This window comes from Mus pahari, chromosome 23, assembly GCF_900095145.1.
Source record: "Mus pahari chromosome 23, PAHARI_EIJ_v1.1, whole genome shotgun sequence".
Taxonomy (NCBI): domain Eukaryota; kingdom Metazoa; phylum Chordata; class Mammalia; order Rodentia; family Muridae; genus Mus; species Mus pahari.
The window spans coordinates 18,824,478-18,852,010 of record NC_034612.1 but is presented as its reverse complement, the minus strand read 5'-3'; the positions used below and the strand labels follow the sequence as shown (position 1 = coordinate 18,852,010).

General features: G+C 50.6%; 1 protein-coding gene across 5 annotated transcripts in view; it reads left to right on the top strand.

Annotated features, from left to right (window-relative positions):
* Nucleotides 1-27,533, top strand: part of Rimbp2 (RIMS binding protein 2) — a 195,558-nt gene that overhangs the window by 132,250 nt on the left and 35,775 nt on the right. For 4 of the 5 annotated variants that reach the window (XM_021186606.1, XM_021186605.2, XM_029533723.1 and 1 more), the window contains 7 exons: nt 1,985-2,089; nt 8,157-8,207; nt 15,206-15,410; nt 17,892-18,028; nt 18,987-19,063; nt 20,822-20,931; nt 23,826-24,638. In XM_021186606.1, the coding sequence (XP_021042265.1) occupies nt 1,988-2,089; nt 8,157-8,207; nt 15,206-15,410; nt 17,892-18,028; nt 18,987-19,063; nt 20,822-20,931; nt 23,826-24,638 (1,495 nt within the window). In that variant the 5' untranslated portion in view covers nt 1,985-1,987. Of the gene's footprint in view, nt 1-1,775; nt 1,858-1,984; nt 2,090-8,156; nt 8,208-15,205; nt 15,411-17,891; nt 18,029-18,986; nt 19,064-20,821; nt 20,932-23,825; nt 24,639-27,533 lie in introns of those variants that run through there. The other variant, XM_029533724.1, reaches the window with a different exon arrangement.

The following is a 27,533-nucleotide window of genomic DNA, read 5'->3' as shown; positions in this document are numbered from 1 at the left end:
GCTCACAACCATCCGTAAGGAGATCTGACTCCCTCTTCTGGAGTGTCTGAAGACAGCTACAGTGTACTTACATATAGTAAATAAATAAATAAATAAATCTTAAAAAAAAAAAAAAAAAAGAAGCTGAGGCAGGAGGATTACAAATTCATGGCCAGCCTGGTTACCTATGGGGACCCTGCCACCAATCAGCAAATCATTCCAAAACCAAACAAATAAAGATAGTAAAGCAAAATAACTGTGAAAACCCAAGACTCAGTAAAATTGCTAGATTAAAAATAAATTACAGGGGGTTAGAGAAGTGGCACAGCAGTTAAGAGCACCGGCTACTCTTCCGGGGGACCAAGGTTCAATTCCCAGCACCCGTGTGGCATCCCACACCTCTCTGTAACTCCAGTTCCAGGGCTCTGACATCCTTCCACAGACTCACGTGCAGGCAAAACCACCAATGAACATAAAATAAAAAATAAATTAAAATAAACAGATAAATAATAACAAATCATCAACCAGTTCAAGCAAAAGAAGAAAGCGATCATGCTGGCTCTCTATCTCTGTCCCAGGTGTCAGGGTTCCCCCCTCCTCCCCCCACTTCATCATAGCATGAGTATATTTATGACCCTCAGAAAGATGCTAAGAAGGAGGGCCACAGGTCTGCAGGGTTGACTGCTGATGGAAAAGCCACGTTGATGGGGTCGCCGGATGTGCTTCTGCTTCTGGTACCTGGGTGGTGTGTGTTGAGACCTCCCTGCTTCGGAAGGAACCTGCACTTAGAGGGAAAAGGTTCAGCCTTTTAAGGGGTTGGGGGATGGCTCCGTGGGGAGAGTACTTACAGTAGAGCTGTGAGGACATGAGTCGATATCCTGAGCCCCTATAAAAAGCCAGGCCTGGCCTGTGATCTCAGCACTGGGGTTGGGAAGCAGAAGCCAATCAGCGAGTCCCAACTTGATGAGCGACCCTGTCTCAAAAATGAGGTGGAGAGTGATAGAGAGAGGCACCTAGTGTCCGTGTCTGCCCTCTTAGAGTATATGCAAGGTGTGTGCAGCTGCACACACATGTAGACACACATACGTATACCACACACACACACACACACACACACACACACACACTTCAGACTTTTAGAAAGGTGGCCACAGATGTCTCATAATACAAAAAAATAAAGAAGGAAAAATTAAACGCGAATGTTTTGTGCCCAGTCATCTCTGTGCTGGGAAGCACCTCACACATGAGGCTGTTCCTCATTGACTGGATTTCTGGAGGGGGCTGATGGCTGATCAGAGGTTTGCAGTGAGCATCAGCCCCTGAGCTTCTGAGGGCTTGAACCTTGTCTTTCCAATGAAGATGGATGGGTGGTCTCCTGGCGAATGAGAAGTTACCATTTCTGCTTTCATCCTCGAAGGATGGAGCTGACAGCAAGGGTGAAAGTGTGGGACTCTGGGGGCTCTGTGGACTCTGGCGCCGGTCCTGGATAGACGTGTACTTTACCTGTTGTATGAGGCTGTGCCTCAGTTTCCCCGTGATCCAAAGGGGGACCGTTACGTCATTCACCTCCAGTGATACTGGAGGGTCACGTGATTTTGTTACAGGTAAGAAGATGGAAGCAGGGCAGGTTGGGCAGGAACAGATTTGAGCCTTGTCTGCTGGTGTTTGCAAAATACCTGAGCTAAAGCAGAAGGAGAGGAGTGAACGCCTTCCCACGCCACGCTCGGGGGAAGAGGAGGTTCCCTCTGCCTGAGCCGCAGCTCTGCCAGATCTCCTGTGCTGTGAATATAGACAGCCAAAGCAGGGGAGGGTGCCTGGGGACCAGGGTTTCCCAATCTCTCTTCCTCTCCCTGTGAAGAAGCCCGAGAGAGGAGGCGGGTGTGTCTTGCCGCTCCTGGGGGTGGGGGTTGGGGAGGGGACACAGAGAAAGCCTGCCATACCGCAGTGCACGGTGGTGGTGGTGGTGGTGGGCAGCAGGTGCTCAGGGGCCTCTCTGTCCCTACAGCATATGCGAGAGGCTGCTGAGCGGCGGCAACAGCTGGAGTTGGAGCATGAGCAAGCCCTGGCTATCCTCAATGCCAAGCAGCAGGAGATCCAGCTACTGCAGCAGGTGAGCCCAGGAGTGCAAGTGTGTGTGTCTGTGTGTGTCTGTGTGTGTGTGTGTGTGTGTGTGTGTCTATTTGTGTCTGGGTCTGTATACCTATGTGCTTGTCAAGAGGGTGGGGTGTGTGTATGTGTTGGGCCTAGAAGGGTGAAGTGTGTGTGTGTGTGTGTGTGTGTGCGCGCGCGCGCGCGCGCATGTGTGAGTACATGCACGCGCATGCTTGCTGGGCCTAGGGAGGTGGTTCTAACTGTGCACCAGTTTGAGTGTTGAGGGCTGCAAAACTTCTTTGTGGCCTTTATTCTACTGTGGGCCCTGGTTTCCCTTAGGCCTACTCCAGGGTACTATCTTGTAACACACAGACCTTGCAAAGCAGTCCCATCCGATGCTGGGCTCAGTAAGAAAAAAACTGTCCGAGCAGTTCCTGCCAGGGGCGTGTCTCTCTTCAGCTTTGGGGAAGCAGGTTGCTTCCTTGCTTCCCTGATTTCACCCCAGCCTGGGATGAAATCTTGTCCCAGGGAAAGACAAAGGCAATGGGAACCCAGGCTGGAGCTGGGTCAGTTTGGCACTTTCTTGTCATGACCTGTTATGACATCAGGGAATAGCTGCTTTTGGATGTTTTTTTTTAAAAACATGGGTTAATAAGTGATAAACCTCACTGTATTTATGGCAAGATTTCATTATTAGGTAGGTAGATAGGTAGGTAGGTAGGTAGGTAGATAGATAGATAGATAGATAGATAGATAGATAGATAGATAGATAGATAGATGGATGTGACAGACAGACAGACAGACAGACAGACAGACAGACAGACAGACAGACAGACAGGACATAGAGGATATAAGAAGCGAGTGATGCCAAGAGAACAAGAGAAAACAGGAGAGGCATCAGGAAGCAGGGCAGATGATTCGGGGTAGACCTTCTGCCACACACACTGTGAAGGGTGGGGCTGAGGAAGCCCATCCCTACCTCATTCCATGCTTGCTTTGCTGTCCTGTCCCTTTCCCGGGTAGGAAGGTCCCTTTGGCAAGACCCAGGGCTGGGAGGAAGAGGCCCCGAAGTATTAGAATATGGAGACCAGAGACTGATTGGCTCTCATCTCTCTCCTCTCTTGTCTGAAGCCCAGCATCCCCACCTCCTGGACCCGCTCGTTCTCTTAGCAGGGCAGTTAGCCCCTGTGGGCAGAGCTTACCCACTAAGGTACCAGAGGTAGGACAGCACCCACACCTGAGCATCCATGGGACTAGAGGCTAGGCTGTGGGCGTGGGCTGTGGGTGTGTGAGCCCTGGCTCAGTACTGGCCAGGATGGGTAGCGAGTAGGTGACTCCTGTAGCCTCTGCATGGCCCCATGCCAACCATCAAATGGTTGTCATGAATCTTCGCTCTCACGGGGAATAGGGACACTCAGCTGTTCGGCCAGCCTAGGCACCGATAAAAATCTGTCTGCTTTTCCAAATCAAAGTCTGTCAGCCAGAGGCAACAGGTAGCTGACTTGTGAAGCCCCTTTTTCTAGTCAATAACCAAGACTTTGTAGTAGGTAGAGATTTCATTAAGCCACTGTTCATGGGGACTGTCACAACCCTACGGCCTGTCACAACAAATTGGCCAGCATACCTGAGAAACAATATTTTGCCAGGATATTATTCTTATCTTCCTCTCCGGGGCTGGGAGGAACAGGAGCCTCTCATCTATTCATTGCAATTTGGAAGCCGTATCTGCAGGCCGGGTCCATCTGAGACAGATAACGAGCCTGCAGAAATACAAATGATGTCTCATAAGGATGACAGGATATGACTCCTCCACAAAAGGCTCCCTGGGAGCCTGGGGTCATACGGACTGAGTATCTATCAGATTTGAGAAGGAACCAGCGCCCCCCCCTCCTGTCATTCAATCTCCTTGATTTATTTTTGTGCCTTTATCATGGTCTTTAGTTGGGACATATGGGTGCTTCCTCATCTGTGGAGACATAGAGAAACTGGATAAAATCAACTGCCAATTATATAGTTTCTTAGAAATGATGGCTGTAACAACAACGACAACAACAACGGCATTAGGGAGGGTGGTGGAAGGTGGAAGGAGAGTGGAAGGAGACCACGAACTCTTCCCAAGTTCATAGTTCACTTGCACTTGGTCCTCTCTGGATGTCACAGTCTGAGCCCTGCCCGTGCTGATGGCTGCCTCCCTCACAGCGCTGTCTCTGTGTTAAAACACAGACGGAAAGGGAGCTACGGTGTCCAGGGAGCCCCTGACGCTGTCATCCTAGGATGGAGGTAAATGAAGAAGTACACAGCAAAACACATCAGCCCCGACAATGACCATCGCCCAGAAGGGACTCAAAACCTCTCACAGGTGTGCAAGGGTCCCCCCCCCCGACCCCAGACCATTTTGCATACATGCCATGGTATATGAGTTTGCTCCCAACCAAAGTACCCTCTTGAGACCAGTGTGGGACACAGGTCCACAGTAGACAGTATCAGGATGTGTCTGTCCACTTGTTGGTTTGGCGATGAGACCAACATTCGGGTTCCCGGGACAGTTCATCTTGTAGCGGGAGTTCAGTGATCACTGTGTGAACCGCAGAGCTGGGGAGCTAGGTTGGCACAAAGAACAGGTTAGACGCTGTCCCCGACTCGGCCTTTATCACGACACCTCCAAGAGATAGAGATGGTGCGTTCTTGTCACTACACACTCCTACCCCTGTATCATTTGCTGAGTAAATTATGACCATGGCAACCAGCCCTCCTGGGACCCGGGGCATAGAATCCTCCTCTTTACAGCTACGGCCAAGGAGCCTGAGGTTGCGAACGGGATAGAGGTCCTGTGATATGAGCCTAATCCCATGAAGACTGGGCTCCTCAGAGCTTTCTGTGACCCTTTCAGAATACCACGTTCATGACTGCAAATTTTCAGCGTCTCAGGCCACCCGTGCCCTCATCCTTACTATCTACAGTATATACAAAGATTTGGCTGTGCACTTTAGAGTCCCGGCTTTCAATCCTGGGTCTGTTTCTGGGGAATGCGCTGGATGGCACATTCTTTGCTGATTTCTGCCCTTGCTGTGGAAGTCTAGGCTTTTGTTGTTTGATGTCGGGAGGGGTGGGATGCGCACGGACCAACACTACCCACAGACTCAGGAGAGCAGGGGCCCTGCTTCTGTTTGTGCTACTAGGCATGGAAAGCCAGGACCTTGTACTCGCTAGGCAAGTGCTCTGTCACTGAGAAGCGCCTGGAGCTTTGGCAACGTTCCTCGGTTTCCCTAGACATGTCCCCGGGATGTGGACACGGTGCCTGTCAACATCTCAACCCTGATGAGTGTCACGCTCAGGGCTCCTGTCTGAGGCCCCGCAGCTCCAATAGTTACAAGAGTCTCATTTAAACTAATCTCAATAGCAGGGAAATTTAAAAAAAAAAAAAAAAAAAAAAGACTCTGTGTAGCTCCAGCCCACGCTTATCGTCCTGGCACAGGATGGCTTCTGGAGCAAGTGACCTGTGCCTGTGTCATTCATCCCTCCCTTATGCACGTCTGTCTTGAATCTGCCATTGCATCTGTGGACTGTTCCTCCCTTCCTGACAATTGCCTCTGCAGGTGATAGGTCCCTTCTGTTCTGGGGAGCGCTGTGGTCTTCCTTGGGTGCCACAACTCTTCCTCTGCGCTCCTCCATCTGCAAGGCATCCTGTCTCCCAGGAAGGTCACACTCTCTCTCCCGCCCCCAATGGTTGGCAGTGGCCCCAAAATGAGCCACACTTGAGCTACTGCTGAAATTTTATTTTATTTTATTTTATTTTTTTTTGAGACTCTGGAACTGCCAACATGGAGTGTTAAATTTAACAATCTATTCCAATCGCCCAAATGGCCCAGCTTGGAAGTGGCCCATGAAAATGAACTCCTGAGTGGCATCCAGAGGCAGAGATGGAGCCGTTGCTGCCAAGTTGGCCCGGCCTCCCCAGCCTGCCTGGGTGCTTTGTTGATTGAATCCTGACAGTTGAAAACTGTCTTTGACTCGATGACAGAGATATTTATAAAATCTCTCCGTTCCCTGGCTGATTTCGTTCCCACCCCATGCCCCATTTTGTTATTTCTTCTGTTATTGTTGCTGTTTTTGTTTTGAAAGGAACAATCTCAAGTGTCAATGCGGGAGCCAAATTCAATAACTATGTGATTAGCGGGCCGGGCTCTAGCAGCTCGCCTGGCTCTTAGACCCTCATTGGGAATCTGTGAGAATGAGATGCGCGGTGAATGAGCTGTTTGGAAATCTTGGGTTTATTCTCCTTTTGAGTCCGGGCCCTGGAGCCTCAGCCCAGCCCACACACAATCTCACAGTGGCGGAGATGAGGTAATATTCACTTCTCACCCTTCGCAGTTGCAAAGTCCAGGCTGATACTCTCTGGAAATGGAAACCCCAATAGGAGCCCAGCTGGGCACATGGCTTCCTAATTAGAGCAGGTGACAAGGCAGGAGACTGGAGTTGCCAGGAAGCAAACCCTTTCACAAGCTGAAGAATGGGGCCCTGGGTGTGTGTGTGTGTGTGTGTGTGTGTGTGTGTGTGTGTCTCAGTTGTTACATTTGCCTGGCATGTTCGAGGGCCTGGGGTCAACCCTCAGCATGGCAGACATTTACTGTGACGGCACATGCCCATCACATGGGAGAATGAAGGAGGAAAATTGCAATTTTGCCTTTGGCTGTATCAGGTGAGTTTGAGGCCAGCTTGGGCCACACACACACAAAAAAAAAAGAGAGAAAATGAAAATGAAGAATGTTTGGAGCCACTGGTGGGTCACCCCATTAGTTGGACACCCAGCCTGCTGAGGCAGGAGCCTGAGCTCTCCTTTTTTGCTTTAATCTCAGATACCCCAAGCCTCAGTTTATCCATCTTTGGTAGGGAGCATCATATTCTTTACCAGTGAGTGATGACATTTATCCTGGTTTCTCCAAACAGAAAACCCAGTGGGAAAGTTTACCTATATTATTACTGTGTTATGTCTTTGGGTGTGCTTAGGTCCAGGACCTTAACCAGCCACTTTAGGCACAGCTGAATTCCCAGATGCCACCATAATTTATTTCTCTCTGCCTTCCCCTGGGCCAGCTTCGGTCTTTGGTTTTCTGTAGCCTTTCCCCTCATGGTGGTAAGATGGCTGCAGTTGCACCAACTTCTCCTCTCAAGTCCAAAAGGAAAGAGGCCCCCCATTCCCCCTGGATCTCCCAGCACAGGCTCTCAGCTGGGATTGGTCTCTGTGGTCATCAGATAAACTAACGGGAAAGAGTCTGAGATTGTATTTGTCTTTTCAGTAGTAAAAAAAAATAATAATAAAAATAAAAATAAATAAAAATCCAGGCACTGCTCTTAGGTGAGGAGGCCGTCAAGATAAATGTAACATGAACTGTCACTATGCCAGGGTCTCAGGAGGAGTGGGGACACATGTGATTGCGTTTTAATTTTTTTGTATGAATTGTCCCTTGCCAGGCAGGAGCAGTTCTATGCGAAATTTTCTCAGTAAAGCTAGTGACGTGTCTTCTGTGCGGTGTGACTTTAATTATGGGGAAAGGGGGCAGGCCCCTGCTGCTGTGAGCTGGAGGTGTAAGACCCCTCGCACCAGGGCACCCCCTTCAGGCCAGGGTGACCCAAGGAGGACTTGAAACTTATGCAGGGTAGTGTCACATCTCCCAGGCAGGAGGATGGACTTCTATAGAAGAGAATGCTCTTCAGGCTTAGCATGGAGAGCCAGCCCGCTGCTCTGGTCGGTCGGAACACACGGGGTCCCTTCTAAGCTGCAGGAGTAGAGCTTAGCTGCCCCCAAAGATGCTACCTCAGCTCTTTCAAGTTGTCCTCACAGGCATGCTCTCTCCTGGGCACCATTGCCGTTTAAGAGTCAGATCTTTCTCTGCCTGACTCCCCTCAGATCATCAGATCCAACCTAATCGATCGTAGCCGCCTGGTGTGGCTCAGAGGAAGGCCTGCAGCGTTTATCCTCTCCTGGGAAATCAGGACCACATGGCACACTCTGGTCTTGCAGATTCTGGCCCGAGTCCCTCTTCCCCTGCCTAAATGCTTTCTTTTTCTTTCTCCACCACCACCAGGCTCAGGTTGAAGCTAAGAAAGAGCATGAAGGTGCTGTGCAGCTGTTAGAGGTGAGCACAGGTGGGCGGGTGGGGCTGGGAGGACCCTATGGTCGCCAGAAAGTAAATGGTACCCGCCGCCTGTCAGAAACCGGATGTGGCCCCAGTGTGCCGCCACTCACATTATCCTTGCAAGCAAGCTGTCTCCTAGGCACCGTTAACCACTTCTGTCCTTAACCTCTGAGGAGACAACACAGAGCACTGAATCAGCTTTTCCTCAACCTCGCAGCCTGGGTCAGAGGCGGGCTTTGGCTAGCTGTTCCCATCGAGACACGAGGGGACGCTTTTCCTAGACTCAATGTTAGGTTGTTCCTGGAGGTGCCATCCTTTGAGAGATGGCACAGGGGGACAGTCCCGAAGCTTTGCGCTCCTGCTGGGGAGACATTTGCAGGATCGGAGAAGGGGGAGGGTCTCGTGCAGCAGTTCCCAACCTTCCTAAATGCTGGGACCCTTTAATGCAATTCTTCATGTTGTGGCGAGCCCCCCCCCTGCAACCATACAATTGTTTTTGTTGCTATTTCATAACCATAATTTTTCTACTATTATAAATCATAATGTAAATATCTGGTATGTAAGGTATCTGATATATGGCCCCCAAGGGGTCACGACCCTCAGGTTGGGAACCACTGGTCTAGGAGCCAAAGTGGTTGACGCTGTACCAGCCACTGGTGGGATCTTTGTCCCCGTGGGAGTGGCCATCTGAGCCACATGTAGACCTTCCTGAATGGTCGGTCCCGAGGGTCGGGAAGCAAAACAGCCACCAGGTCCCATCATCTGGGGTAGCACAGAGAGTGCCCGCTCCTGGTCTGTGACTTTGGTCCTGGGTGGGTCTTCTTAGAGAATGGTAGATAGGTGGAGGGAGGCTGAGAGCTCAGTGTCCTTGGGGGGGTCCTTGCCAGTCATTCCTCGTGCAGAGTGAGTCGTTAGCCAGCGGGCAGTGGTGAATTGGACAGACTGTGTAGCCCCAGGCTACCTGTAGCCAGGGAAGGTGGGATTCCCACGGAATTGCAAGATGACCCTTTCCTTCCCCATGGGGAGGAGCTGCTGCTGAAAACAGAGTGCACGCACATCTTATGTCACCCCCTGGAATCTATAGCTCCCCCAGGAAAGGTTCTGTGGTCACTATCCCCATGCGTTAATCTTGATCGTTGGAAAGTTCCCATTATTTAGATCAAGAGGGATATGTGTGTCGGTTGCCAGAAAAACACAGGTCTTGGGAGAAAGGAACGGACCACCTCCAGATGGACAGGCATCTTCCTGGGGAACAGTTTAGTCTCACTTCCCCTGGCTGGAAAGAGTCCCTTACTTTAGCTGCCCTGAAACGTACAGACTTGGTTGCCTGTGTCATTCCCATCTCCTGCTGAGTTTACTGTAGCCTGTGCTTTGAGCTTATGCTTGCTAACATCCACGACACAACATGCCTTTGTTCAGAAGCTGGGGCGGGCCGTTTGGCCACGGGCTGTCCTGAGCACTGTCCACTTCATTTACACCATCTCTCTGTAATTGTCTCGTCTGGCTCTCCACCAAGAACACCCTGGACTGCATGCAGGTATTCGGTGTGGCTTGTCCTCTCGCGCATGTGCTCTGTGGTACTTTCCCTAGGTGGGCAGCTCTGAGCCCTGGGTCTGCTCATCTTCCTCCTCTCTCCCTTCTATGGAGCACCTCGAGGGTCTAACACTGCACAGGGACCTGGTGTGGGTATGGGCCAGGACTCCTCAGTCTGGTGCCAGGAGAGGAGTGGGCATAGGAATACAAAAACACACTCTTGGAGTGCTGAGCTGGCCCTGTGCACACATCTCCCTCCTGCCGCTGGCCAGTACTATGAATTCAGATGACCACGGGCAAGAGGCTGGGACTGATGCTCCTTGGGGTTGGTTTGTGGTTGGCAGGGGCTGGCAGTATGCCTAGAATTCCATTATGGGTCATCCGAATTCATTCTGGCTCCTCCTATCCATCCCGAGCCAACAGCAAGCTCCTTCCATAGGGGAGAGCCATTCTTCTTTCTTTCCAATTGTCCCCCAGTGTGGCCCCTGGCTCAGACCAGACACGGACACTGAAGTCAGAGAGGAGTAGCTCCCCTTACCTGCCAGATGAGGGGCTTTCAATGCTAGACTGATCATCATGGCATCTCTGGGAGCTGGTCACAATCTCGATCCCCAGGCCCAGGAAGAGCACAGATGGACCTCTGCCTTACGCAGTCTTGCAGGGTCCCACGAGGATGGGGCTGAGCCATACATAGGAGGTGGCATCAAGCTAGCTGATGGGAATGAGGGTCACTGGAAGTCTTGACCAACCCAAGATCAGACTTCATAATGGATAAGCCCAGGCCCCCGAAGCCCAGCCTGGATCCCACGTTGGCACTGTGGAGAGACGGGGAGACCAAGTCCCTCACGCTAGTTGTCAGGACCCCCTCTAAGGGTGGGTATCTTTGGAGTGTATCGGACACCCTAGATGTCTCCTGGGTGACCGTCTTTAGGCAGCCTGCAGCCTCTAAGGCATGAGCAGTATGGCCGCTAGAGGAGGCTGAATTGGAGGTTATTTAGTGTTACACTGAAGCCCTTTGCATACCCACCAGCTCTGTAGATATTTGCAGAACTGATTCCTAGAGGGTGCCGGGGGATGGGGGTGGGGGAGAAGATTGTCATACAGGACACCAAAGAGAATGCCAGGTTCAGGAGTGATGGTTCCCATCGTTCAGGTGGGGACCCCGAGAGCAAGAAGAGGCAGGGTTCCCAACACACAGACAGCTGCGTTGCTCTCCTCACAGCAGGTGAGGTTGTGGTCAGATGTCTCGCTGAGTTACAAGGGAGCTCTAGGGAATGCTGGCCCTTAGCCCGCATGGTCATTGGCTCCTGGCAGGAGGGACAGGTGTGTGCGGTGACATCGCCTCTCTGGCACAGAGAAATGTCATAGCCAGAATGATGTATGGGAAAGACCACAGTGTTTGTGGGCAATGTCAGGGTGAGAGCAAAGGGGTCTGGGCCCTGAGGATGGGGTCATTTCCACAGAGATCTGTTTCTATGGCAACAATGATAGATGAATGAGACTCTGTGTGCTTGTAGGTAACTCGGCAGGTGATCTCTGCATGTTCCATTGTCTTTAATTGGAGAAGTGTCCTTTACCTCCAAAGTTACCTTAGCTTGGACACTAGCCCAGCACGCAGCCCCACCCCTCAGAGGAGGAAAGTCAGAGAAATGCCTGTGGAGGAGGCAGGAAAGCCGGCAGTCACGTCTTGGGATATTTGCCTCTGGCTTTTAAATGCTCCGCTTGCATTTGCAAGCTGCTGCACTTCTTCCAATTATAGAACGCTCAGCCATCTGCCACTGCCACGGTCGTGGTCACAGCACAGACCCCTCCATCCGCCGCCTGCAGGTGGTGCTTCTATGAGAGGCTTGGGCTGGGCCATCAGGGAAGAGTGGGTGGGTGTGTCCGTGAAGCCGAGGGAACACACAGAGGCAAGGTTCCCATCAGGCAACAAAGAGAGACTCCACAATGCTCCAGATAAACTGAGATTAAACACCGTGGTGTTGAAGCAGTACCTGGGAGCAGCACAGGCCGCTGCAGTTCCTTTCGGAGTGCCCCGGGAAGTGGAAATGACATACAAGCTATCAGAGCTAACCAGCGAGTGGCCCAGACATGCATCAGTTGCAGCCAGGGAAGGCTGGGGGCTATGTGCTCAGAGCCTCCAGAGGAGCGATCAACCGGGACACATGGGGACTTGAGGCTTCTGTGGGCTCTTCCTCTTTAGGGCTGGAAGCTGCTGAGGCCCGAATTGTCATCCTGCCTTTTCAAAGCGGAGAGAGAGAGAGCAGCTGAAGGCTTGGGAAAGAAACATAGTGTTCATCGGGGTGGCCTGGCACAACACTTGGATTCTCTGTCTCCTCTGACCTAGAAAAACCAAGCCCTTCCACTCCATTTCAGTTCACTGAGGGTCACCCCCAAAGCCAGGCCCGCTGTAGCGCCCCTAGTGGGCACACTTTACAAAGCAAACAGTTACCAACACAGCAGGGACATTGGTCCTGCTGGCTGCAGTTGGTTCTACCCAGAAGCCCCTGGTCTCTTGAACACACGCATCTCTACCATAGTCAAACATACCCCAGGCAACGGGGGCTGCTCAACAGTGTCTAGACACAAAGACTATTTAAAAACCCTAGCCTTTGGTTGGAGAGATGGCTCAGTGCTTAAAAGCACTAACTGCTCTTCCAGAGGTCCCGAGTTCAATTCCCAGCAACCACATGGTGGCTCACGGCCATATGTCATGGGATCCGATGCCCTCTTCTGGTGTGTCTGAAGATAGCTACAGTGTACTCACATAAAATAAATATTTAAAAGAAAAATTATCCTAGCTATGGCTACCGTCTCTAAGACAGCAAGCTGTCATTACCCTGTGCCTTCATTCATATATGGAAGAGTGCTCAGATACGTGAGCCAACTCGGTGTTTAAATACCTTAATTATTTTATGTTGTATGGGTGTTTTGTGTGGATGTGTACCATGTTCCTGCAGTGCCCACAGAGGCCAGAAGAGGGGGCTGGACTGATTGGAACTCAAGCAGGTGTGTGTTTCTGCGTGGGTGCTGGAAACTGAACCCAGGCTGTCTGGAACAGCAGCCAATGCTCGTAACCACTGAGCCATTTCTCCAGCCCCACCTTCAAACACTTTGAATTTCAGTAACCAATACCATCTTTTTGCATTCCTCGTGCTTAGGAAAAAGCATGGCTATAAGGCTAGCAGACAACAGGTCCACTTGTCCCTGGGGCCTCTGGACTAGCTGCTGGCGCCCTCTAGAGGCCAAACTGGGCCGTGAGTACCCGTAGAGCTGGAGAAATAGGCCAGACCCGATGTCTGACTTGGTGATGCTCTCTGAATGCAGAGCCCTAGCCAATGCTCCCTGACCACCCCTAGCTTTGGTAGAGTGAAACACTACTTATTCATCTCCGAGGTCGTAGCTTCTGTCTATCTGTATAGCATCTGTATCAACCTTTTTATTCAGTAATAATTTTGGACTTTAAAAAGCAGCAGGGACACTTTTACAAGCTCCACCCCTCCCAGGTACCCTGGCCACAGTATTCCCCCCCTCCCCCCCCGGTCAGAGCAAGCCCAGGACCTGAGGCTGGAACGGTACCAATCAGCCAAGCTACAGCTGGCCTCAAAACCTCACCACCCACTTGGCTCTGTTCTTATAGTTCTATAGAGTCCCGTTGCCATTGCAGACCCGCATGGTTACGATCCAATGTCTTGCATCTTCTGCCACCGGAGGACACCTACTCATGTTGCCCCTGAATAGTCACACCCTCCCCCAACCTGACGAGCACTGACCTGTTCCCGAATGCATAGCCTTGAGATTTTGTGGTATGGATGGAGAGTCCTCTTGCCTGTCCTTCCTTAGGTCTGGTTAGATGCGTAGGATGCTCAAGGGATGCTTTTTGGGGTGTCAGAGGGTTCAGATGCTATCTCCTGCTCACCCTCATACCCAGGGACCACTGGCCTCTGCGGGTACTCATGGCCCAGTTTGGGTTACTCAAATGATCTGATGGCTTTCCCCTCATGGGGACATTTGATGCCACTCCCTCTGATGACTCTATCCTCATGTAGGATACTCGGATGTAGGAGTGGAGCCGCCAGGGCCCATGGATCCTGATGTCATTGTCCCACACATGGATTCTGCTCTTGGAATCACACCTACCCTCATTTCACAGACCTTCCCAATGCTCTCCAGGGCCCACCTGAGCCACAGAGCCCAGAGGTTCGGTTCTTTGCCTTCCTCTGAGGCGACTGCTATCTTAAGCCAATCCCATTCAGCTTTTTTAAAAAAAGAGGAACCCTGCTGATTTTTTTTTAATGAATTGAAGAAATTAATTATAGGCTTGGGATCCGTTGTGGTTATTTTTGGAAACCCGTGATCGCAGACATAAATAGCACCCGGTTCTGGATGAAAGAGCTGAGAGACTTAATGCTTATGGTATGAGGAAGAGGGAGAGGAGGGAGAGGAGGGAGAGGAGGGAGAGGAGGAGGGAGAGGAGGTGAGAGAGGAGGGGGGAGGACAAAGAGGAGGGGGAGGAGGTAAGGAGGAGGAAGAAGAAAGGATATGAAGCTCTGCAAGAGCAGGGAGAGGATGTAGATTAGAAAGAAAAGAGGAAGAGGAGGAGGAGGGGGAGGGAAAGGGGGGAGGAGGAAGAAGAGCAGGAGGGGGAGGAGGAAGAAGAGGAAGAGGAGGAGGAGGAGGAGAAGGAGGGGGACTGTCCACTCCTGAGCCCTGATCAAGCCAGGTAGCAGACTGACTCAGCCATTTTCCCCCTATATACCTGCAGTAAAACAAGAATCTATTGAGCACCAGCTAGGTACCTATGTCAGTGTCAAATTCTTCTGAGAGCAGCAGGAGGCACACAGATTAAACCCTCTGTACAGAGCCACCCAGCACTCAAGAACAGCCTACCACACCTGTGCCCAAGGATGGAGCTTGCTGGCTGCCCTTTTCTTCCATGTGTTTGCCTGCCTGAAAGGTTCTTGTCTTTCCCTAGGCGTCATGGTGGTGTTGGCCAATGACGGTGGCGTTTCTAACCCAGTACCACGTAGATACTCCCTGGTGTGGCTGACATCTGTGTTCCTCAGGGGTCTTCAGGCCCATGGGTGGGCATCCACTGAGATGGCATGATGGGTTTTCAGAGCTGTTTCAGCCTATACGCTCCAAATACCAAACAGTCATGCCAACCACAAAGTGCCCAGGCTGCACACAGAGCCTGGAACAATCCACGCTTGGCTGGGAGTTGAGCGATGGCAAGATTTCTTGGCACATGTGGCTCCTCATGGTGGCCAACAGCCAGGCTGCCTGTGAGGCTGGGCTCCCAGACGCTGCTGTTCTGTGGAGGTGGAAGCAGACCCTGCCATACACAGGCGCATAGCCTATCATAGGCACCACACACACACACTCTTAAAAGACACACATGCCCCGTGCACATCTGCACCACTGACTACCCCTTTGTTGACCACTGTCTTGCCTCTGCTGTGCAGTCCAAGGTCCGAGAGCTGGAAGAGAAATGCCGTGTGCAGAGTGAGCAGTTTAACCTGTTGTCTCGGGACCTGGAAAAGTTCCGGCAACACACTGGGAGTATTGATCTGCTGGGCAGCAGCTCAGTAGCCCTGCTGGATGTTCCCTTGGCCCCTGGCAAGCCTTTCCCTCAGTACATGAATGGACTAGCCACTTCCATCCACAAAGGTAAGTGATGGATGCTCCCAACGGTTCTGGGAGGGTGCCCGTGCCTGAGAAAGAGGATCTACTGCAGCAGGACTGAGGACAACCCAGGCTGCTCATTTGTAGAGTGGCTCGGATACTCCCATTCTCCCTGTGTTGGGGGAAGCATGTTTGTGTGGGACAAGATGCACATGCAGGTGTGAGTACATGCATGTAGAGAGCAGAGGTCATCCTCTGGTGGTGTTCCTCAGGAACCATCCACCTGGCTTTTGTAAGACAGGTATCTTTATTGGTCTGGGGTTTGCTGATTAGCCTAGATGGCTATGAATGAACTCTAGGGATCTTCTGGTCTCCGTGGCCGCAGGGGTGTGCTGGGATTATGGGGTATGCTGCCATGTCTAGCTTCTTGCATGGGTGCTGGAGACAGAAGTCAATTCCTCATTCTGGTTTGGCAAACACTATCAATTAAGCTATCCCCGAGCCCATCCCTCCAGATTAAAGACTCATTTGAGAGACTGATGCCAGAGAATTTCAGCTACTTCCAGAACAGCCTTGGCTTTATTGCAAGACCCTGCCTTAAAAACCAAACCCCAAGTTGTTGAATTAAGAGAGCTGAATGCCAGACTTCGTTTTGTAGCTGAATTAAGATCATTTCTGATCTCTCCTGGTCCTTATCAAAATGGAGAAGTGCTTCTGGTGCTATTATTATTATTATCGTTGTTGTTGTTGTTGTAAAACTAGGCAATGCTTGTTGTTCTGTGTCATCATCAATGGGGTTCTTCCCCTCAGCCACTCAGCTCTTGCATCTTTCTTTCTAGCTCTTGCATTGCAGAGACTGACAAACATCAGTGGCTGTTGCTATGAGAAACAAGATGGACGAGGGATGGGGCTGCCCACACCCCTCTTGTTGTTTACTGAGCCTAGTGCACCCAGGAGGTGTCTGGGTACCAAGGCTGTGAAGTCTGTTAAATGACAGGGTTCCGTGGGAAGCCTTGCTCAGATGCAAGATGTCAGATAGGTTATAAGGTGGCCTCCAGCCCACACGGATGCTTGTAGGTGGAATGAGGCTGGCGCTATTCTACATGGATGGCTGGGCTCAGTACCAACTGGAGAACATATTCAAACTGTGAGAGCCACAAACCAGCTTCTGCCCCTCCCCCATAGATATACAGGGATTCTAGCTGCAAGGGAGTCAGGAAGATCATGCCCCGAGCATGGCAAAATCCTGAGGCAGAGCTGAAGGTTTCTTGTGGGGGCTAATCACACGGGCACCTCTACCTGGCACGTGTCTAGTCCTGACTCAGAAGGAATGCAAGCCTTTGGCACCAGCCACAGGTGTGCACCACTCTTCTCAGGCATAATGTGGATGGTGCCCTACTGAACTTTCAGTAGCTATGATTACGTACAGGAGATCTGCTCAAGGTTGGGTCCATTAACTTCCTGTTATGAAGGGAGGGGCTCATGAGGCCCCTCCCTTTCTGAGACTTTATAGACAGTTCATGGCTGCTGTGTGAGGGGCTTATGAAGCCCTTGCCCCATAATGCTTCAGTAGGTAGTTAAGTATTGCCGGGAGAGACATTTTCTTCTGTGGTGTAGCTCTTTGTAAGTGCTCCCTGCTCTTCTAATTAGCTCTATTTAAACTTGTTGGCTCATCTGGACAGTCCCTTAAAGATATGCTCATGTGCCCCGGGACCCAGAGCACAGGCTTCCTGTCTGTGTTTGGGAAGAGTATAGTGTGATTAACGGTGGATGCAGAATTGCATGGCAGGACCTAAACCTATTCACCCGGAAGCTCAGGACTTCCCACTAATACTTCGACATCTTCCTACTCTCTTGCCCAGCTGGTCAACAGTTTCTCCTCTCTGTTGTAACATCATCAGAGTCCACACGTGACTGGGCCAGTTTAGTCTGCATCTTCTGGTGCCTGGATTATCTTATTTTATATAAGTCATTCCAGGTTGTTCCATGCTAGTGGGAGCAGCAAAATTTTCCTCTTGGACAGGTCGTCACTTTTTAATTTAATTTTTTAATTTAATTTTTTTTTTTGGTCAAAGTGATGACCAACTTTAACATTGATATGAGCAGAGAAGCGGTTATCATGCAGGAGGGGGAAAAGCTACAGTGTAGCCTCAGGCACAGCTTCACTCAGGTACCCTTGATGATGTCACAGAAAGTGCAGACTCTGCCTCTCCATATTATAGAGCCCGGTTCTGTGGGTACACCCCTCCTGGTAGCAGGCTGTGGGGCTCACTGGGCATCACAGCCCCTTGATTTCAAGCCAACAGAAGGGAAGGCCCCTGCGCTCAGGATGCACTGCCCCTTTCTGATTGGACCTTCTTGTGTCTCAGATCACAGGTCACCACCAGGCCCTCGGTACAGCAGACCTGTATGTTGCCCACAGCAATCCAGACCAGGGAGGGCTGCAATGAGACCCGGCCTGAGGGGATTCGTACGTGGGTGGCTCACTTGCCTCCTTCCCTCATCCATTCCCGTGTTCCCATCCAGGTCACGAGGGCCCCACCGGACACTACTCTGTGATTGGGGACTATATTCCGCTGTCTGGGGACAAGCTGGAGCCTCTGTGTGTGAAGCCCTCCTTCCTGTTGCGATCCAGCAGCCCAAGATGCAGATTTGAGTCCGAGGTGAGTCCCACTTAGCCAGCTCCAGGCTATATCTGGGAGGCGCCTATGACCCCGCCTCCTCCTTTTTCCCACTCAGCTGGGCCCCTCCATTGTTCCTATCAATTTTCCACACTCATCTTTAGTGACTCACCAGGTGCCAGAAATCACTACTGTTTACAGGCAGAGAAAACCCGGGCTAACAACCCTGTCTCGGCATCCGGTCAGCCAGGTCCCGGGGGAGGGTTCTGAAGAACAGGGTGTGTGGACAGGGAGGAGGGGCCGTGAAACCAGGAGGGCTTCCTGGTGGTGGCCCCGAACAGCTGAGATACCAGGAGTGTGGTTGGCTGAGTGGAGCTGGGGGATTGGGGAGGAGGGGATAGATGTGGGCTTTGGTCCCTTGTGTGCCCGGAGGGCTCCCCGGAAGGAGTGGCGTGGCTTGGTTGGCACCACGAAGGGGAGCACTCTGCCTTCCAACACAGAGAAGGGATGACGGGGATGGTGGGAGGAGCTTGCCTCCCTCAGGACACTGTTCCTCAGTCTCCCTCTCAGCCCTCTGAGAAAAGACCGCATGCCCCTGGGATTATTGCAGGAGGGAACTCTGGGCGCAGCATCCTTAAACTCTGCAGACCCGGAGACAACAGAGGAAAGTGTGAAATGAGGGCTTTCCTGGTGGCTCCTCTACTCTTTGGCTTCCTGAATGCCACTTGGAGCCGGCGAATTCGGCCCTCCATAGCAAGAGCCCTCTGAAAGCAGAGGACATGGTCACCTCTGCCTTCTACAAGCTACTTGGTGGCATGGCATTCAGGTGTCTGAGCAGTGGGTGGGCGGGGCACCCAAGTCTCTGTGAATGTTTTAGTCTAGGATTCCCAGCAGATGTCTGTGGGGGTAGGACCCACTTCATACGTGTTTCACGGGCTGGGCAGTGGCACACGGAGTCTTTAGTATCACTACATGGAAACCACAATCAATTGCTTCACAGATGGACAATGACCGGAACTCTAACAACTCCAAGCAAAGCAGCTCGGGGAAGGTGCACCTGTGTGTGGCCCGCTACAGGTAGGGATGTGACGCCCCACCCCAACCCACACTGAGTGCCGGGGCAGAAGAAGCTGGTAGGAGACACGGAGTGCACAGGCCTCCGAGCCTCTGTGATTCAGTGTCTCAAACTGAGCACACCGGGGCTTGTTCCCTTGCAGCTCCGGATGTCAGCAGATGCACTAAGGTGCCCTGGCCATGTCCCAGGAAGACTCAAGGGGAGGGTGTCAGGCCCTTCTCGGGTTCTGGTGGCCCCAGTGCTTCTGGCTGTTGCTGTATCTCTCTAGTTTCTGTCTCCACCTTCCCAAGGCCCCCTCTTCTATGTGTGCTCCTGTGTCTTACACAATCATGTCTACCCTGGCTAGTGAGATGTGTTCCCACCTGGGTGCCTCCCTGTGAAGGAGGCCACATTCACAGAGACCGGAAGCTGAGACTTGTGACAAGTCTTTACGGGGGACACCATTCAACCCACAACAGATGACAAAACAGAATGTCACAGGGGATATGCTTAGAGCCTCCATTCCTCACCTTCCAAAATCTAGCAGAAATCCCAGGCATCATATTTTAGAAGTACTCAGTAGGGCATACAGTTGATCAAACAAATGCAGTTTCTAGAATTTCTTCTTTGTGAAAGAGTGCTAAGATACATCACCAGGACATCTGATGGGACACAGCATACATTAGCCAGGAATTAGAAGCAGTGTCTACATTGTCTACATCTGACATTAGGAAACCAATTCGATAAAGTTTGGAGATCTCAACAGCAGAATACTATTCTTAAACTACAAAGATGTCTTAGTTAGGGTTTCATTGCTGTGAACAGACACCATGACCAAGACAACTCTTATAAAGACAAACATTTCATTGGGGCTGGCTTACAGCTTTAGAGCTTCAGTCCATTATCATCATGGCAGGAAGCATGGCAGCGTGCAGGCAGACACCATGCTGGAGCAGCCAAGAGTTCTACATCTTGATCCAAAAGCAGCCAGAAGAGGTTCTCTTCTGCCCTAGGTAGAACTTAAGCATAGGGCCTCAAAGCTTACCCCCCCCAGTGACTCAGTTCCTCCAACAAGGCCACACCTATTCCAACAAAGCCACACCCCCTAATAGTGCCACTTCCCATGGGTCGAGCATATTCAAACCACCACAAAAGGCAATGGCAGACTTCATGAGGTAGAACTATAGTATGCTACATTGTAAGGCAAAAAAAAAAAGTTAAGTAGTATGTCTAATGTTCTAACTTGTTGGTTTGATACATATTTTAAGGCAACAGAATTGGTCCAGAGAAATGGCTCAGCTGTTAAGAGCACAGGATGCGCTTCCAGAGGACCCAGGTTCAATTTCCAAGCACCAACATCAGGTGGCTCACAATTGCTTGTAACTCCAGCTCAAGGGGATCCCGTGTCCTCTTCCACAGACGCTGCACACACATGTACACATATACGTACCCAGACCACATACACAGAAAGAAAGAAATCATTAAAAATAAAAGCAACAACATTCCTTTCCTTTGTACTAGCTCATTAGTTGGGAAATGTGAAGTTCAGGTGAAAGAGACACCCGGGAATAAGATGTCTGGACAAGATGGCAGACTCAAAGAGATCTCAGTGGCGTTAGAATTACCTTTAACCTACTGGTGTGAGCGAGCCAGAGGAAGCTTGAGAGGAGGCATGGGATCTCGCTAGCACGAGCCGTGGCACCATTAGGGATGTAATAGGTACGAGGAACCTGAGAGATCTTGGCCAGGGCTACTGACGTACAAACTGTTTCTCCCCGCAGTTACAACCCCTTCGATGGGCCCAATGAGAACCCAGAAGCTGAGCTGCCTCTCACGGCGGGAAAGTACCTCTATGTCTATGGGGACATGGATGAAGATGGGTTCTATGAAGGTCTGTGGATGCGCTGCGGTTGGTGGGCACTGACTTGGTCCATGCAGAAGACCAGCTTGCCAGGGTCCTGGGAGATGCGCCAGTCTCCCACATGTTCTGGCTGCTTGCTTTCTGTTCTGTCTCTCCCTGATTGCCCGGACAGTGGAGCTGGCTTTCTGAGTGTTAATGGCAGTAGATGGCTGGCACTTGGGAGTCTTGGCAGAGCTGCTGGGCAGCTGTGAGCTGGCACTGATGGATGCTGTGTAGTCATCTCTCATTTTCCATGGGAAACAGGTTGACACTCAACCTCAAGGATGCTCCAGCCCCTTTTAAAACCATGGAGTGTTTGCACATAGCCAGGGTGTCTCCTCCTGTGCATTGGGACTCCTTCCTAGGTGGCTTCTAACACACACACACACACACACACACACACACACACAAAATGAAAACACCCTGTACATATTCTCTGTACATGTTCTATACAGACCAACGTTAAAAAAAAAAATCCTTTCTATCTTCTGAGGACAGGGTGCTGGTAGAAACTAAGGACCACCATACACCCCAAAGTGCCTATTCATGTCCTTTCTGCTGGAGTTATCATATGACCTGAGTGTGACTTTTCCTATCCACAGGGGCCTCAAGATTCTTGCTGTCTCAGGGGGTCCATCTTTACATCCCGATACCTCTCTCCCACTCCAGTCATCCCTAGAGTTCATAGAAAGGAACTAGGCTCTGTACTCCCAAAAGGCCCTGGTTTTGTTGGCTTTTAGCCTGTGACAGTGGTACTTGTGGGTGCCCTGCTTCCCAAATCAGCTTTATGGTTTTATTTTATTTTATTATTTGTGTATGAGTGCTTTGCCTGCATGTCTGTCTGTGCACGTGTGTGCTGTGCCTCTGGGGGGCCTGAAGAGGGCATCAGATCCCCTGATGGCAGGTGGTTGTGAGTCATGCTGTGGGTGCCGGGACTTGAACCCAGGTCCCCTGGAAGGGTAACCCATGCTCTGAAGCACTGAGTCATCTCTCCGGACCCCACTTTCTGATTCTAGATGGGTGCTGGCCATCCCCTGGCCACCTGCTCTGTGGGAAAGCCTTGTCTTGCCCTAGTCTCTTGAACGGGAGGGACCTTTGTTGAGTTGGTTTTCTCTTCCATGAGCTTGGATTCTTTCTCAGAGTACCTGGGAGCTCTGGGACTTGCTGTCGGGATGCCCACTTATGGAAGGTTGCATCAGCTGAGGCCAAGTGAGTGGGCAGCCCTCACCCTGGGTCAGCGCTGTGGCTCTGGCTGTGCCTCTCCAGCACATCTCACTGTAGGTTCAACAGGACGCCCAGCTCCACTGTCAGATGGCCTGGTTGGAGTCCCTGAAAATTTCCCATCATGCTTTGTGCCCAGCTAAAGGCTCCAAGGACCTTACTCAACGAGGTTCCGAAACTCGAGCTTTTATGGTCCGTGATAGTGGGACTTGCTTCTGTTCTCTGTGCCTCTCTCTGTCCCATAGCAATAGTCTTCACAAGTCACTGTGACTGGAAGGTAGGACTGCATGCTAGGAAATGCTTGGAATGGAACGTGGAACATTGCTTATTAAATGGCGGATACTGTCACTGTCCCCATCACAACCACCATCCCTATACCCACCATCACCACCACCATAATTACCTCATCGCCTGCATCTCCAATGCCACCACCATCACAATTTCATCACCATCACCACCAGCATCATTTTTACCACCACTACCATATTATCATTATTACCACTGTCACTCCCATGATTATCGTTGTTATCAACATCAGCACCACCATCACTTCCAAAGGCCAGACTTCTTTAGTACAAAGGATTGACTGCCTCAGGACCCATACCTTAAGTAGAGGTTAGGAACAGAATATGAATCCTCATTGAGGGGCAGATTTGCCCTATACAAGCCATGTCACAGATTCCCCCAAAAAGGGGGTCTGGTAGGGAACAAACTAAAGGTCATGGTGCCCCAGCCTCCTAGGGTCACTTGGTCTCTCTGTGATGAGTGGGGATGATAGTATTTTGTTTTTGTGCTGGAGCACAAAGCTCTTCTGCATAGTTACTTTTGGCAGTTTCTGCTGTGCACACGTGTATGTGGCACACATGTGCACACACACAAAGGCATGTGCATGCATACTTACATAGGCACACACATACACACATACATACACATATGCACACACGTGCACAGAGACACACAGGCATGTGCATGCATATATATACACACATGCACCCACATGTATACAGACACACACAGGCATGTGAATGCATATATATACACACATAGAGAGGCATGTATGTGTGTGTGCATCTACACTGGCACACACATGCATACATGCATACTCATGCACACACACAAAGAATTAGGCTGCTGTATAGAAGCCGCCTGTATAGTATTTGCTTATGCCACACACAGCTTAGAAGATGACTCTGAAGCCCAGTCCAGCGTGTTCATTTCCCATCAGGCAGACGCTAGAAGCACAGATTCTCCTGAGGTTGACTTAGTAGGAGCCACCCTCGCAGCCCTGATCACATCATCCCTTGATTAAAAAAAAAAAAGATAGGTACTTATTAATCTCCCCAAGCCATAGATTTGACACGTTTGTCTGTCCTAGCATTTATTGAGCACTAACTGTGTGCCAGGGTTCGTCCAGTGCTGGGCATGCATCCAGTCAGTGTGAATTTCTAATCCTTATTAAACAGCTTCCCGGTTCCTGGTGTATACAGCCAGATTCTCAGAGGGTTGAACCAGGAAACCACTCTTAGCGATGGGTGGGGTGATTGCAGGCAGAGGGCACGGAGGGCACAGGCTTGCGGCCTTCTGTGCTGCCTTGCTCTGTGCCAGTGCTGTGGAGCCCAGGGTCCTGGAGGACGGTGAATGATATCTGTCCTTGTACCCAACAGGAGAGCTTCTGGATGGGCAAAGGGGCTTGGTGCCCTCCAACTTTGTGGATTTTATCCAGGACAACGAGTCGCGGCTAGCTGGTACTCTAGGGAGCGAACAGGACCAGAACTTTCTCAACCACTCTGGCATCCGTCTGGAGCGCGATAGCATCCTTCACCTTCACTCCCCAACTCAAGTGGACTCGGGGATCACCGACAATGGTGGGGGGACCCTGGACGTGACCATCGACGACATCGGAGAAGACACTGTGCCTTACCCTAGGAAAATCACCCTTATCAAACAGCTTGCCAAAAGTGTCATCGTGGGCTGGGAGCCCCCTGCTGTGCCTCCCGGCTGGGGCACCGTGAGCAGTTATAATGTGCTGGTGGACCAAGAGACACGCATGAGCCTTGCCCTGGGTAGGAGAACTAAGGCGCTGATCGAGAAACTTAACACGGCCGCCTGCACCTACCGCATCTCCGTGCAGTGCGTCACGAGCCGGGGAAACTCAGATGAGCTGCAGTGCACTCTGCTGGTGGGCAAGGATGTGGTGGTGGCACCGTCCCAGCTGCGTGTGGACAACATCACACAGATCTCTGCCCAGCTCTCGTGGTTGCCGACCAACAGTAACTACAGCCATATCATCTTCCTCAACGAAGAGGAACTGGACATCGTGAAGGCAGCCAGGTACAAGTACCAATTCTTCAACCTCAGGCCTAATATGGCCTACAAGGTGAAGGTCTTGGCCCAGCCACACCAGATGCCCTGGCAGCTGCCGCTGGAGCAGAGAGAAAAGAAGGAGGCCTGTGTGGAGTTCTCCACGCTGCCTGCAGGTGAGCCATACCCTCATGGTGGTGGTGGTGGGGGGTGTCCACGAGGGAAGGATACCAGGGCATACACTGCATGGTTAGGGAACGGCAAGAGGATGTGACCACAGGAGTCTGTGTTATCCTTAAAAGCCCTCAAGTGCCCTGGGAAGTTCTGAACATGGTGCCTCTTCATGGGTTTAAGAGTTGGCTCTTGGATATCATTTGGGGCCATGCTCTTAGTACTTGGTCTGTGTGTGTGTGTGGGCGGGGGGAGGCTGTCCTGTAATATAATAGACAAGAAGGGAATGAGGTCACCTCTGGGAGTGGACAGCTACACCCTACACCTCAGACCTCCTCCAACAATGCAGAAGGGGAATCATGAGTTGAAGAGCTTATGCTTTGAATGTTTTCCCTTCTTTTTTGGTTTCCATTATAAATAAATGCTCACTGATGGATGCTGCAAAGGATGGAGTGGTTCACCAGAGCTGCCACAGGGCTGACCTATCTCTCCTCTGCCTTCTTGGCTGTAACTGGAGAAAGTGTGACCCCTTTCACCCTCTCCAATACTCTCGGGGATAAGATACGTCAGACTTCTGGAGGTCTCCTGGTATAGACGGACACAGGACTCTTATGTTAATAAACTGTTGCTCCAGTCTCCTTGAGTGTTTGTGATCCCTGCAGCTGTACATCCTGTACATACCTGTACATCCTAATAGGCTTCTGAGGTGGAGGCGGCCCACACAAGTGTAGGACACACACGTGTATGTATATACTTGATGGTGTTTGGATGTCCAAGAGAAGAATAAAAGACGAGGTGCTGTCCTGTCTTCAGGGGAAAGACGAGAAAGAAACCATGTCATGAAAACTTGGTCACGCCTATGTACAGGTCACTGCTTAAGGGAAGGTGTAAAGACTGTCCACTGGCCCTGTCATTGTGGGGTTGTTTTTGCAGCCTGCCTAGGAGGAATGTTTTGGAAGTGACAGTGAACTTGAGTTCTTGGTGAGAGGGGAGAGGAGTGTCTCTGTTAGTATCTCCCATGCAACCAAAATGAGTCCTTTACTTGCAACAGAGTTCTGATATAAGAAAAGGTTTCCACTGGTTTTTCCTGCCAGCCAGGATTGCTTTTTTGCTGGTTTCTAGGTGTGATGAATGAAAAAAACAGGGTAATCGTTTATTGTTGGCTATTGGTCACAAGAACTCTGTGTTCTAGTTAGCTTGAGCTCTCAACTTGACACAGCCATAATCATGTTGGAGGAGAGCCTTGAGGAACTGCTTAGATCCAATTGGCCTATGGCCATGTCAGTGGGAGGTTGTTTTGGTTGTTAATTGGTACAAGTGTGTTCAGCCCACTGTAGGAGGCACCATTCCCTAGGCAGGTAGCCCTAGGCTGTATATGAAAGCTAGCTAAGTATGAGCCAAAGAGCTAGCCAGTAGTTATAGTTCCTCCATGGCTTCTACTTGCCATGAATCCTCTCAGTGATGGGATGTAACCTAGAAGTATAAGTCAAATAAACCCTTTCCTTGCCCAAATTGTTCATCAGTGTTTTATTGCAACCACAGAAAGGAAACTAGAATACTACTCTTTATCAGGATCTGACACTTCCTTTCTATCCCCAGTGTGCCCAGAGTTTTATCAAGATTGAATTAAATTTTCATTAAGTGCCATCTCTCCATCTATCAAGTCATGATTATTCTTTATTCAGCTAATATGGTGATTATGCCACTTTGAATATTAAATAACTTTACACTTCTAGGGTGAAACTTAGTGTTTATGGCTAGATGAGACTTGTTTTAAATGATTTATTTTCAATTATGAGTGTGTGTGTGTGTGTGTGTGTGTGTGTGTGTGTGTGTGTGTTTGTGTTTGTATGGGTATGTGAGCCATGTGTATGCAGTTACCCAAAGAAGCCAGAAGAGGGCATCAGATCCCTAGAGCTGGTGTTACAAGTGGTTGAGAGCCACCTGACGCCAGTGTTGGAAACTGGACTCGGGTACTCTAGAAGAGCAACAAGTACTCTTAACCACGGAGCCGTCTCTCCAATCCCACTGGAGATTTTTACATCTATGTTCATGAAGGATATTCGTGTACAATTGTCTTGTAATGTCCTTCGGTTTGGGTGCCAGACCTCCGCTGGGCTCGTGCAGTGACGGGGGAATCCTGTCATCTGAAAGTATCTGTGCAGTTTTTAGGCATCAGCATTGTCTTTCTTTGACATTTGATGTATGGAATGGAAGGTATACAGACCCATTGTTTTCTTTGAAGAAGTGCTGGAAGTTTCAGGGTTAAGGGAGATAATAGACACAGGGCTAGTTCGCTTTTGCATCTCTTATTTGTCTTTTTGGATTAAGTACATTTCTTTCTTTAACTTTATAATATTACATCATCCCTCTTCCTTTCCCTCCCTCCAAACCACCCCATATACCCCTCCCTGCTCTTTTCCATACACACACACACACACACACACACACGCACACGCACATGCACACGCACACGCGCGCGCGCGCACACACACACACCAGTCTGCTCCGTCTGTGTAATGTTATTTGTGTGGCCGACCATTTGGTATTGGATAGCTAATTGGTGTACGCTTCTCTGAGGAAGGCCGTTTCCCCTGCTGTTACCATTCCTTAACTGCCTGTAGTTCTTTGTGTAGAGTTGAAGTCTCACTGGCCAACCGTGGTATTTCAAGGAATTTCCCTACAGGGTCTCACTAGATAGCCCTGGCTGGCCCAGAACTCACAGAGATCCTCCTGCCTCTGCCTCTGCTTCCCTAAGGCTGTGTGTCACCATGGCCAGCTATCTTATCCTTTAAGAGTCTTTAGATCCGGGCTGGTGAGATGGCTCAGTGGGTAAGAGCACCCGACTGCTCTTCTGAAGGTCCGGAGTTCAAATCCCAGCAACCACATGGTGGCTCATA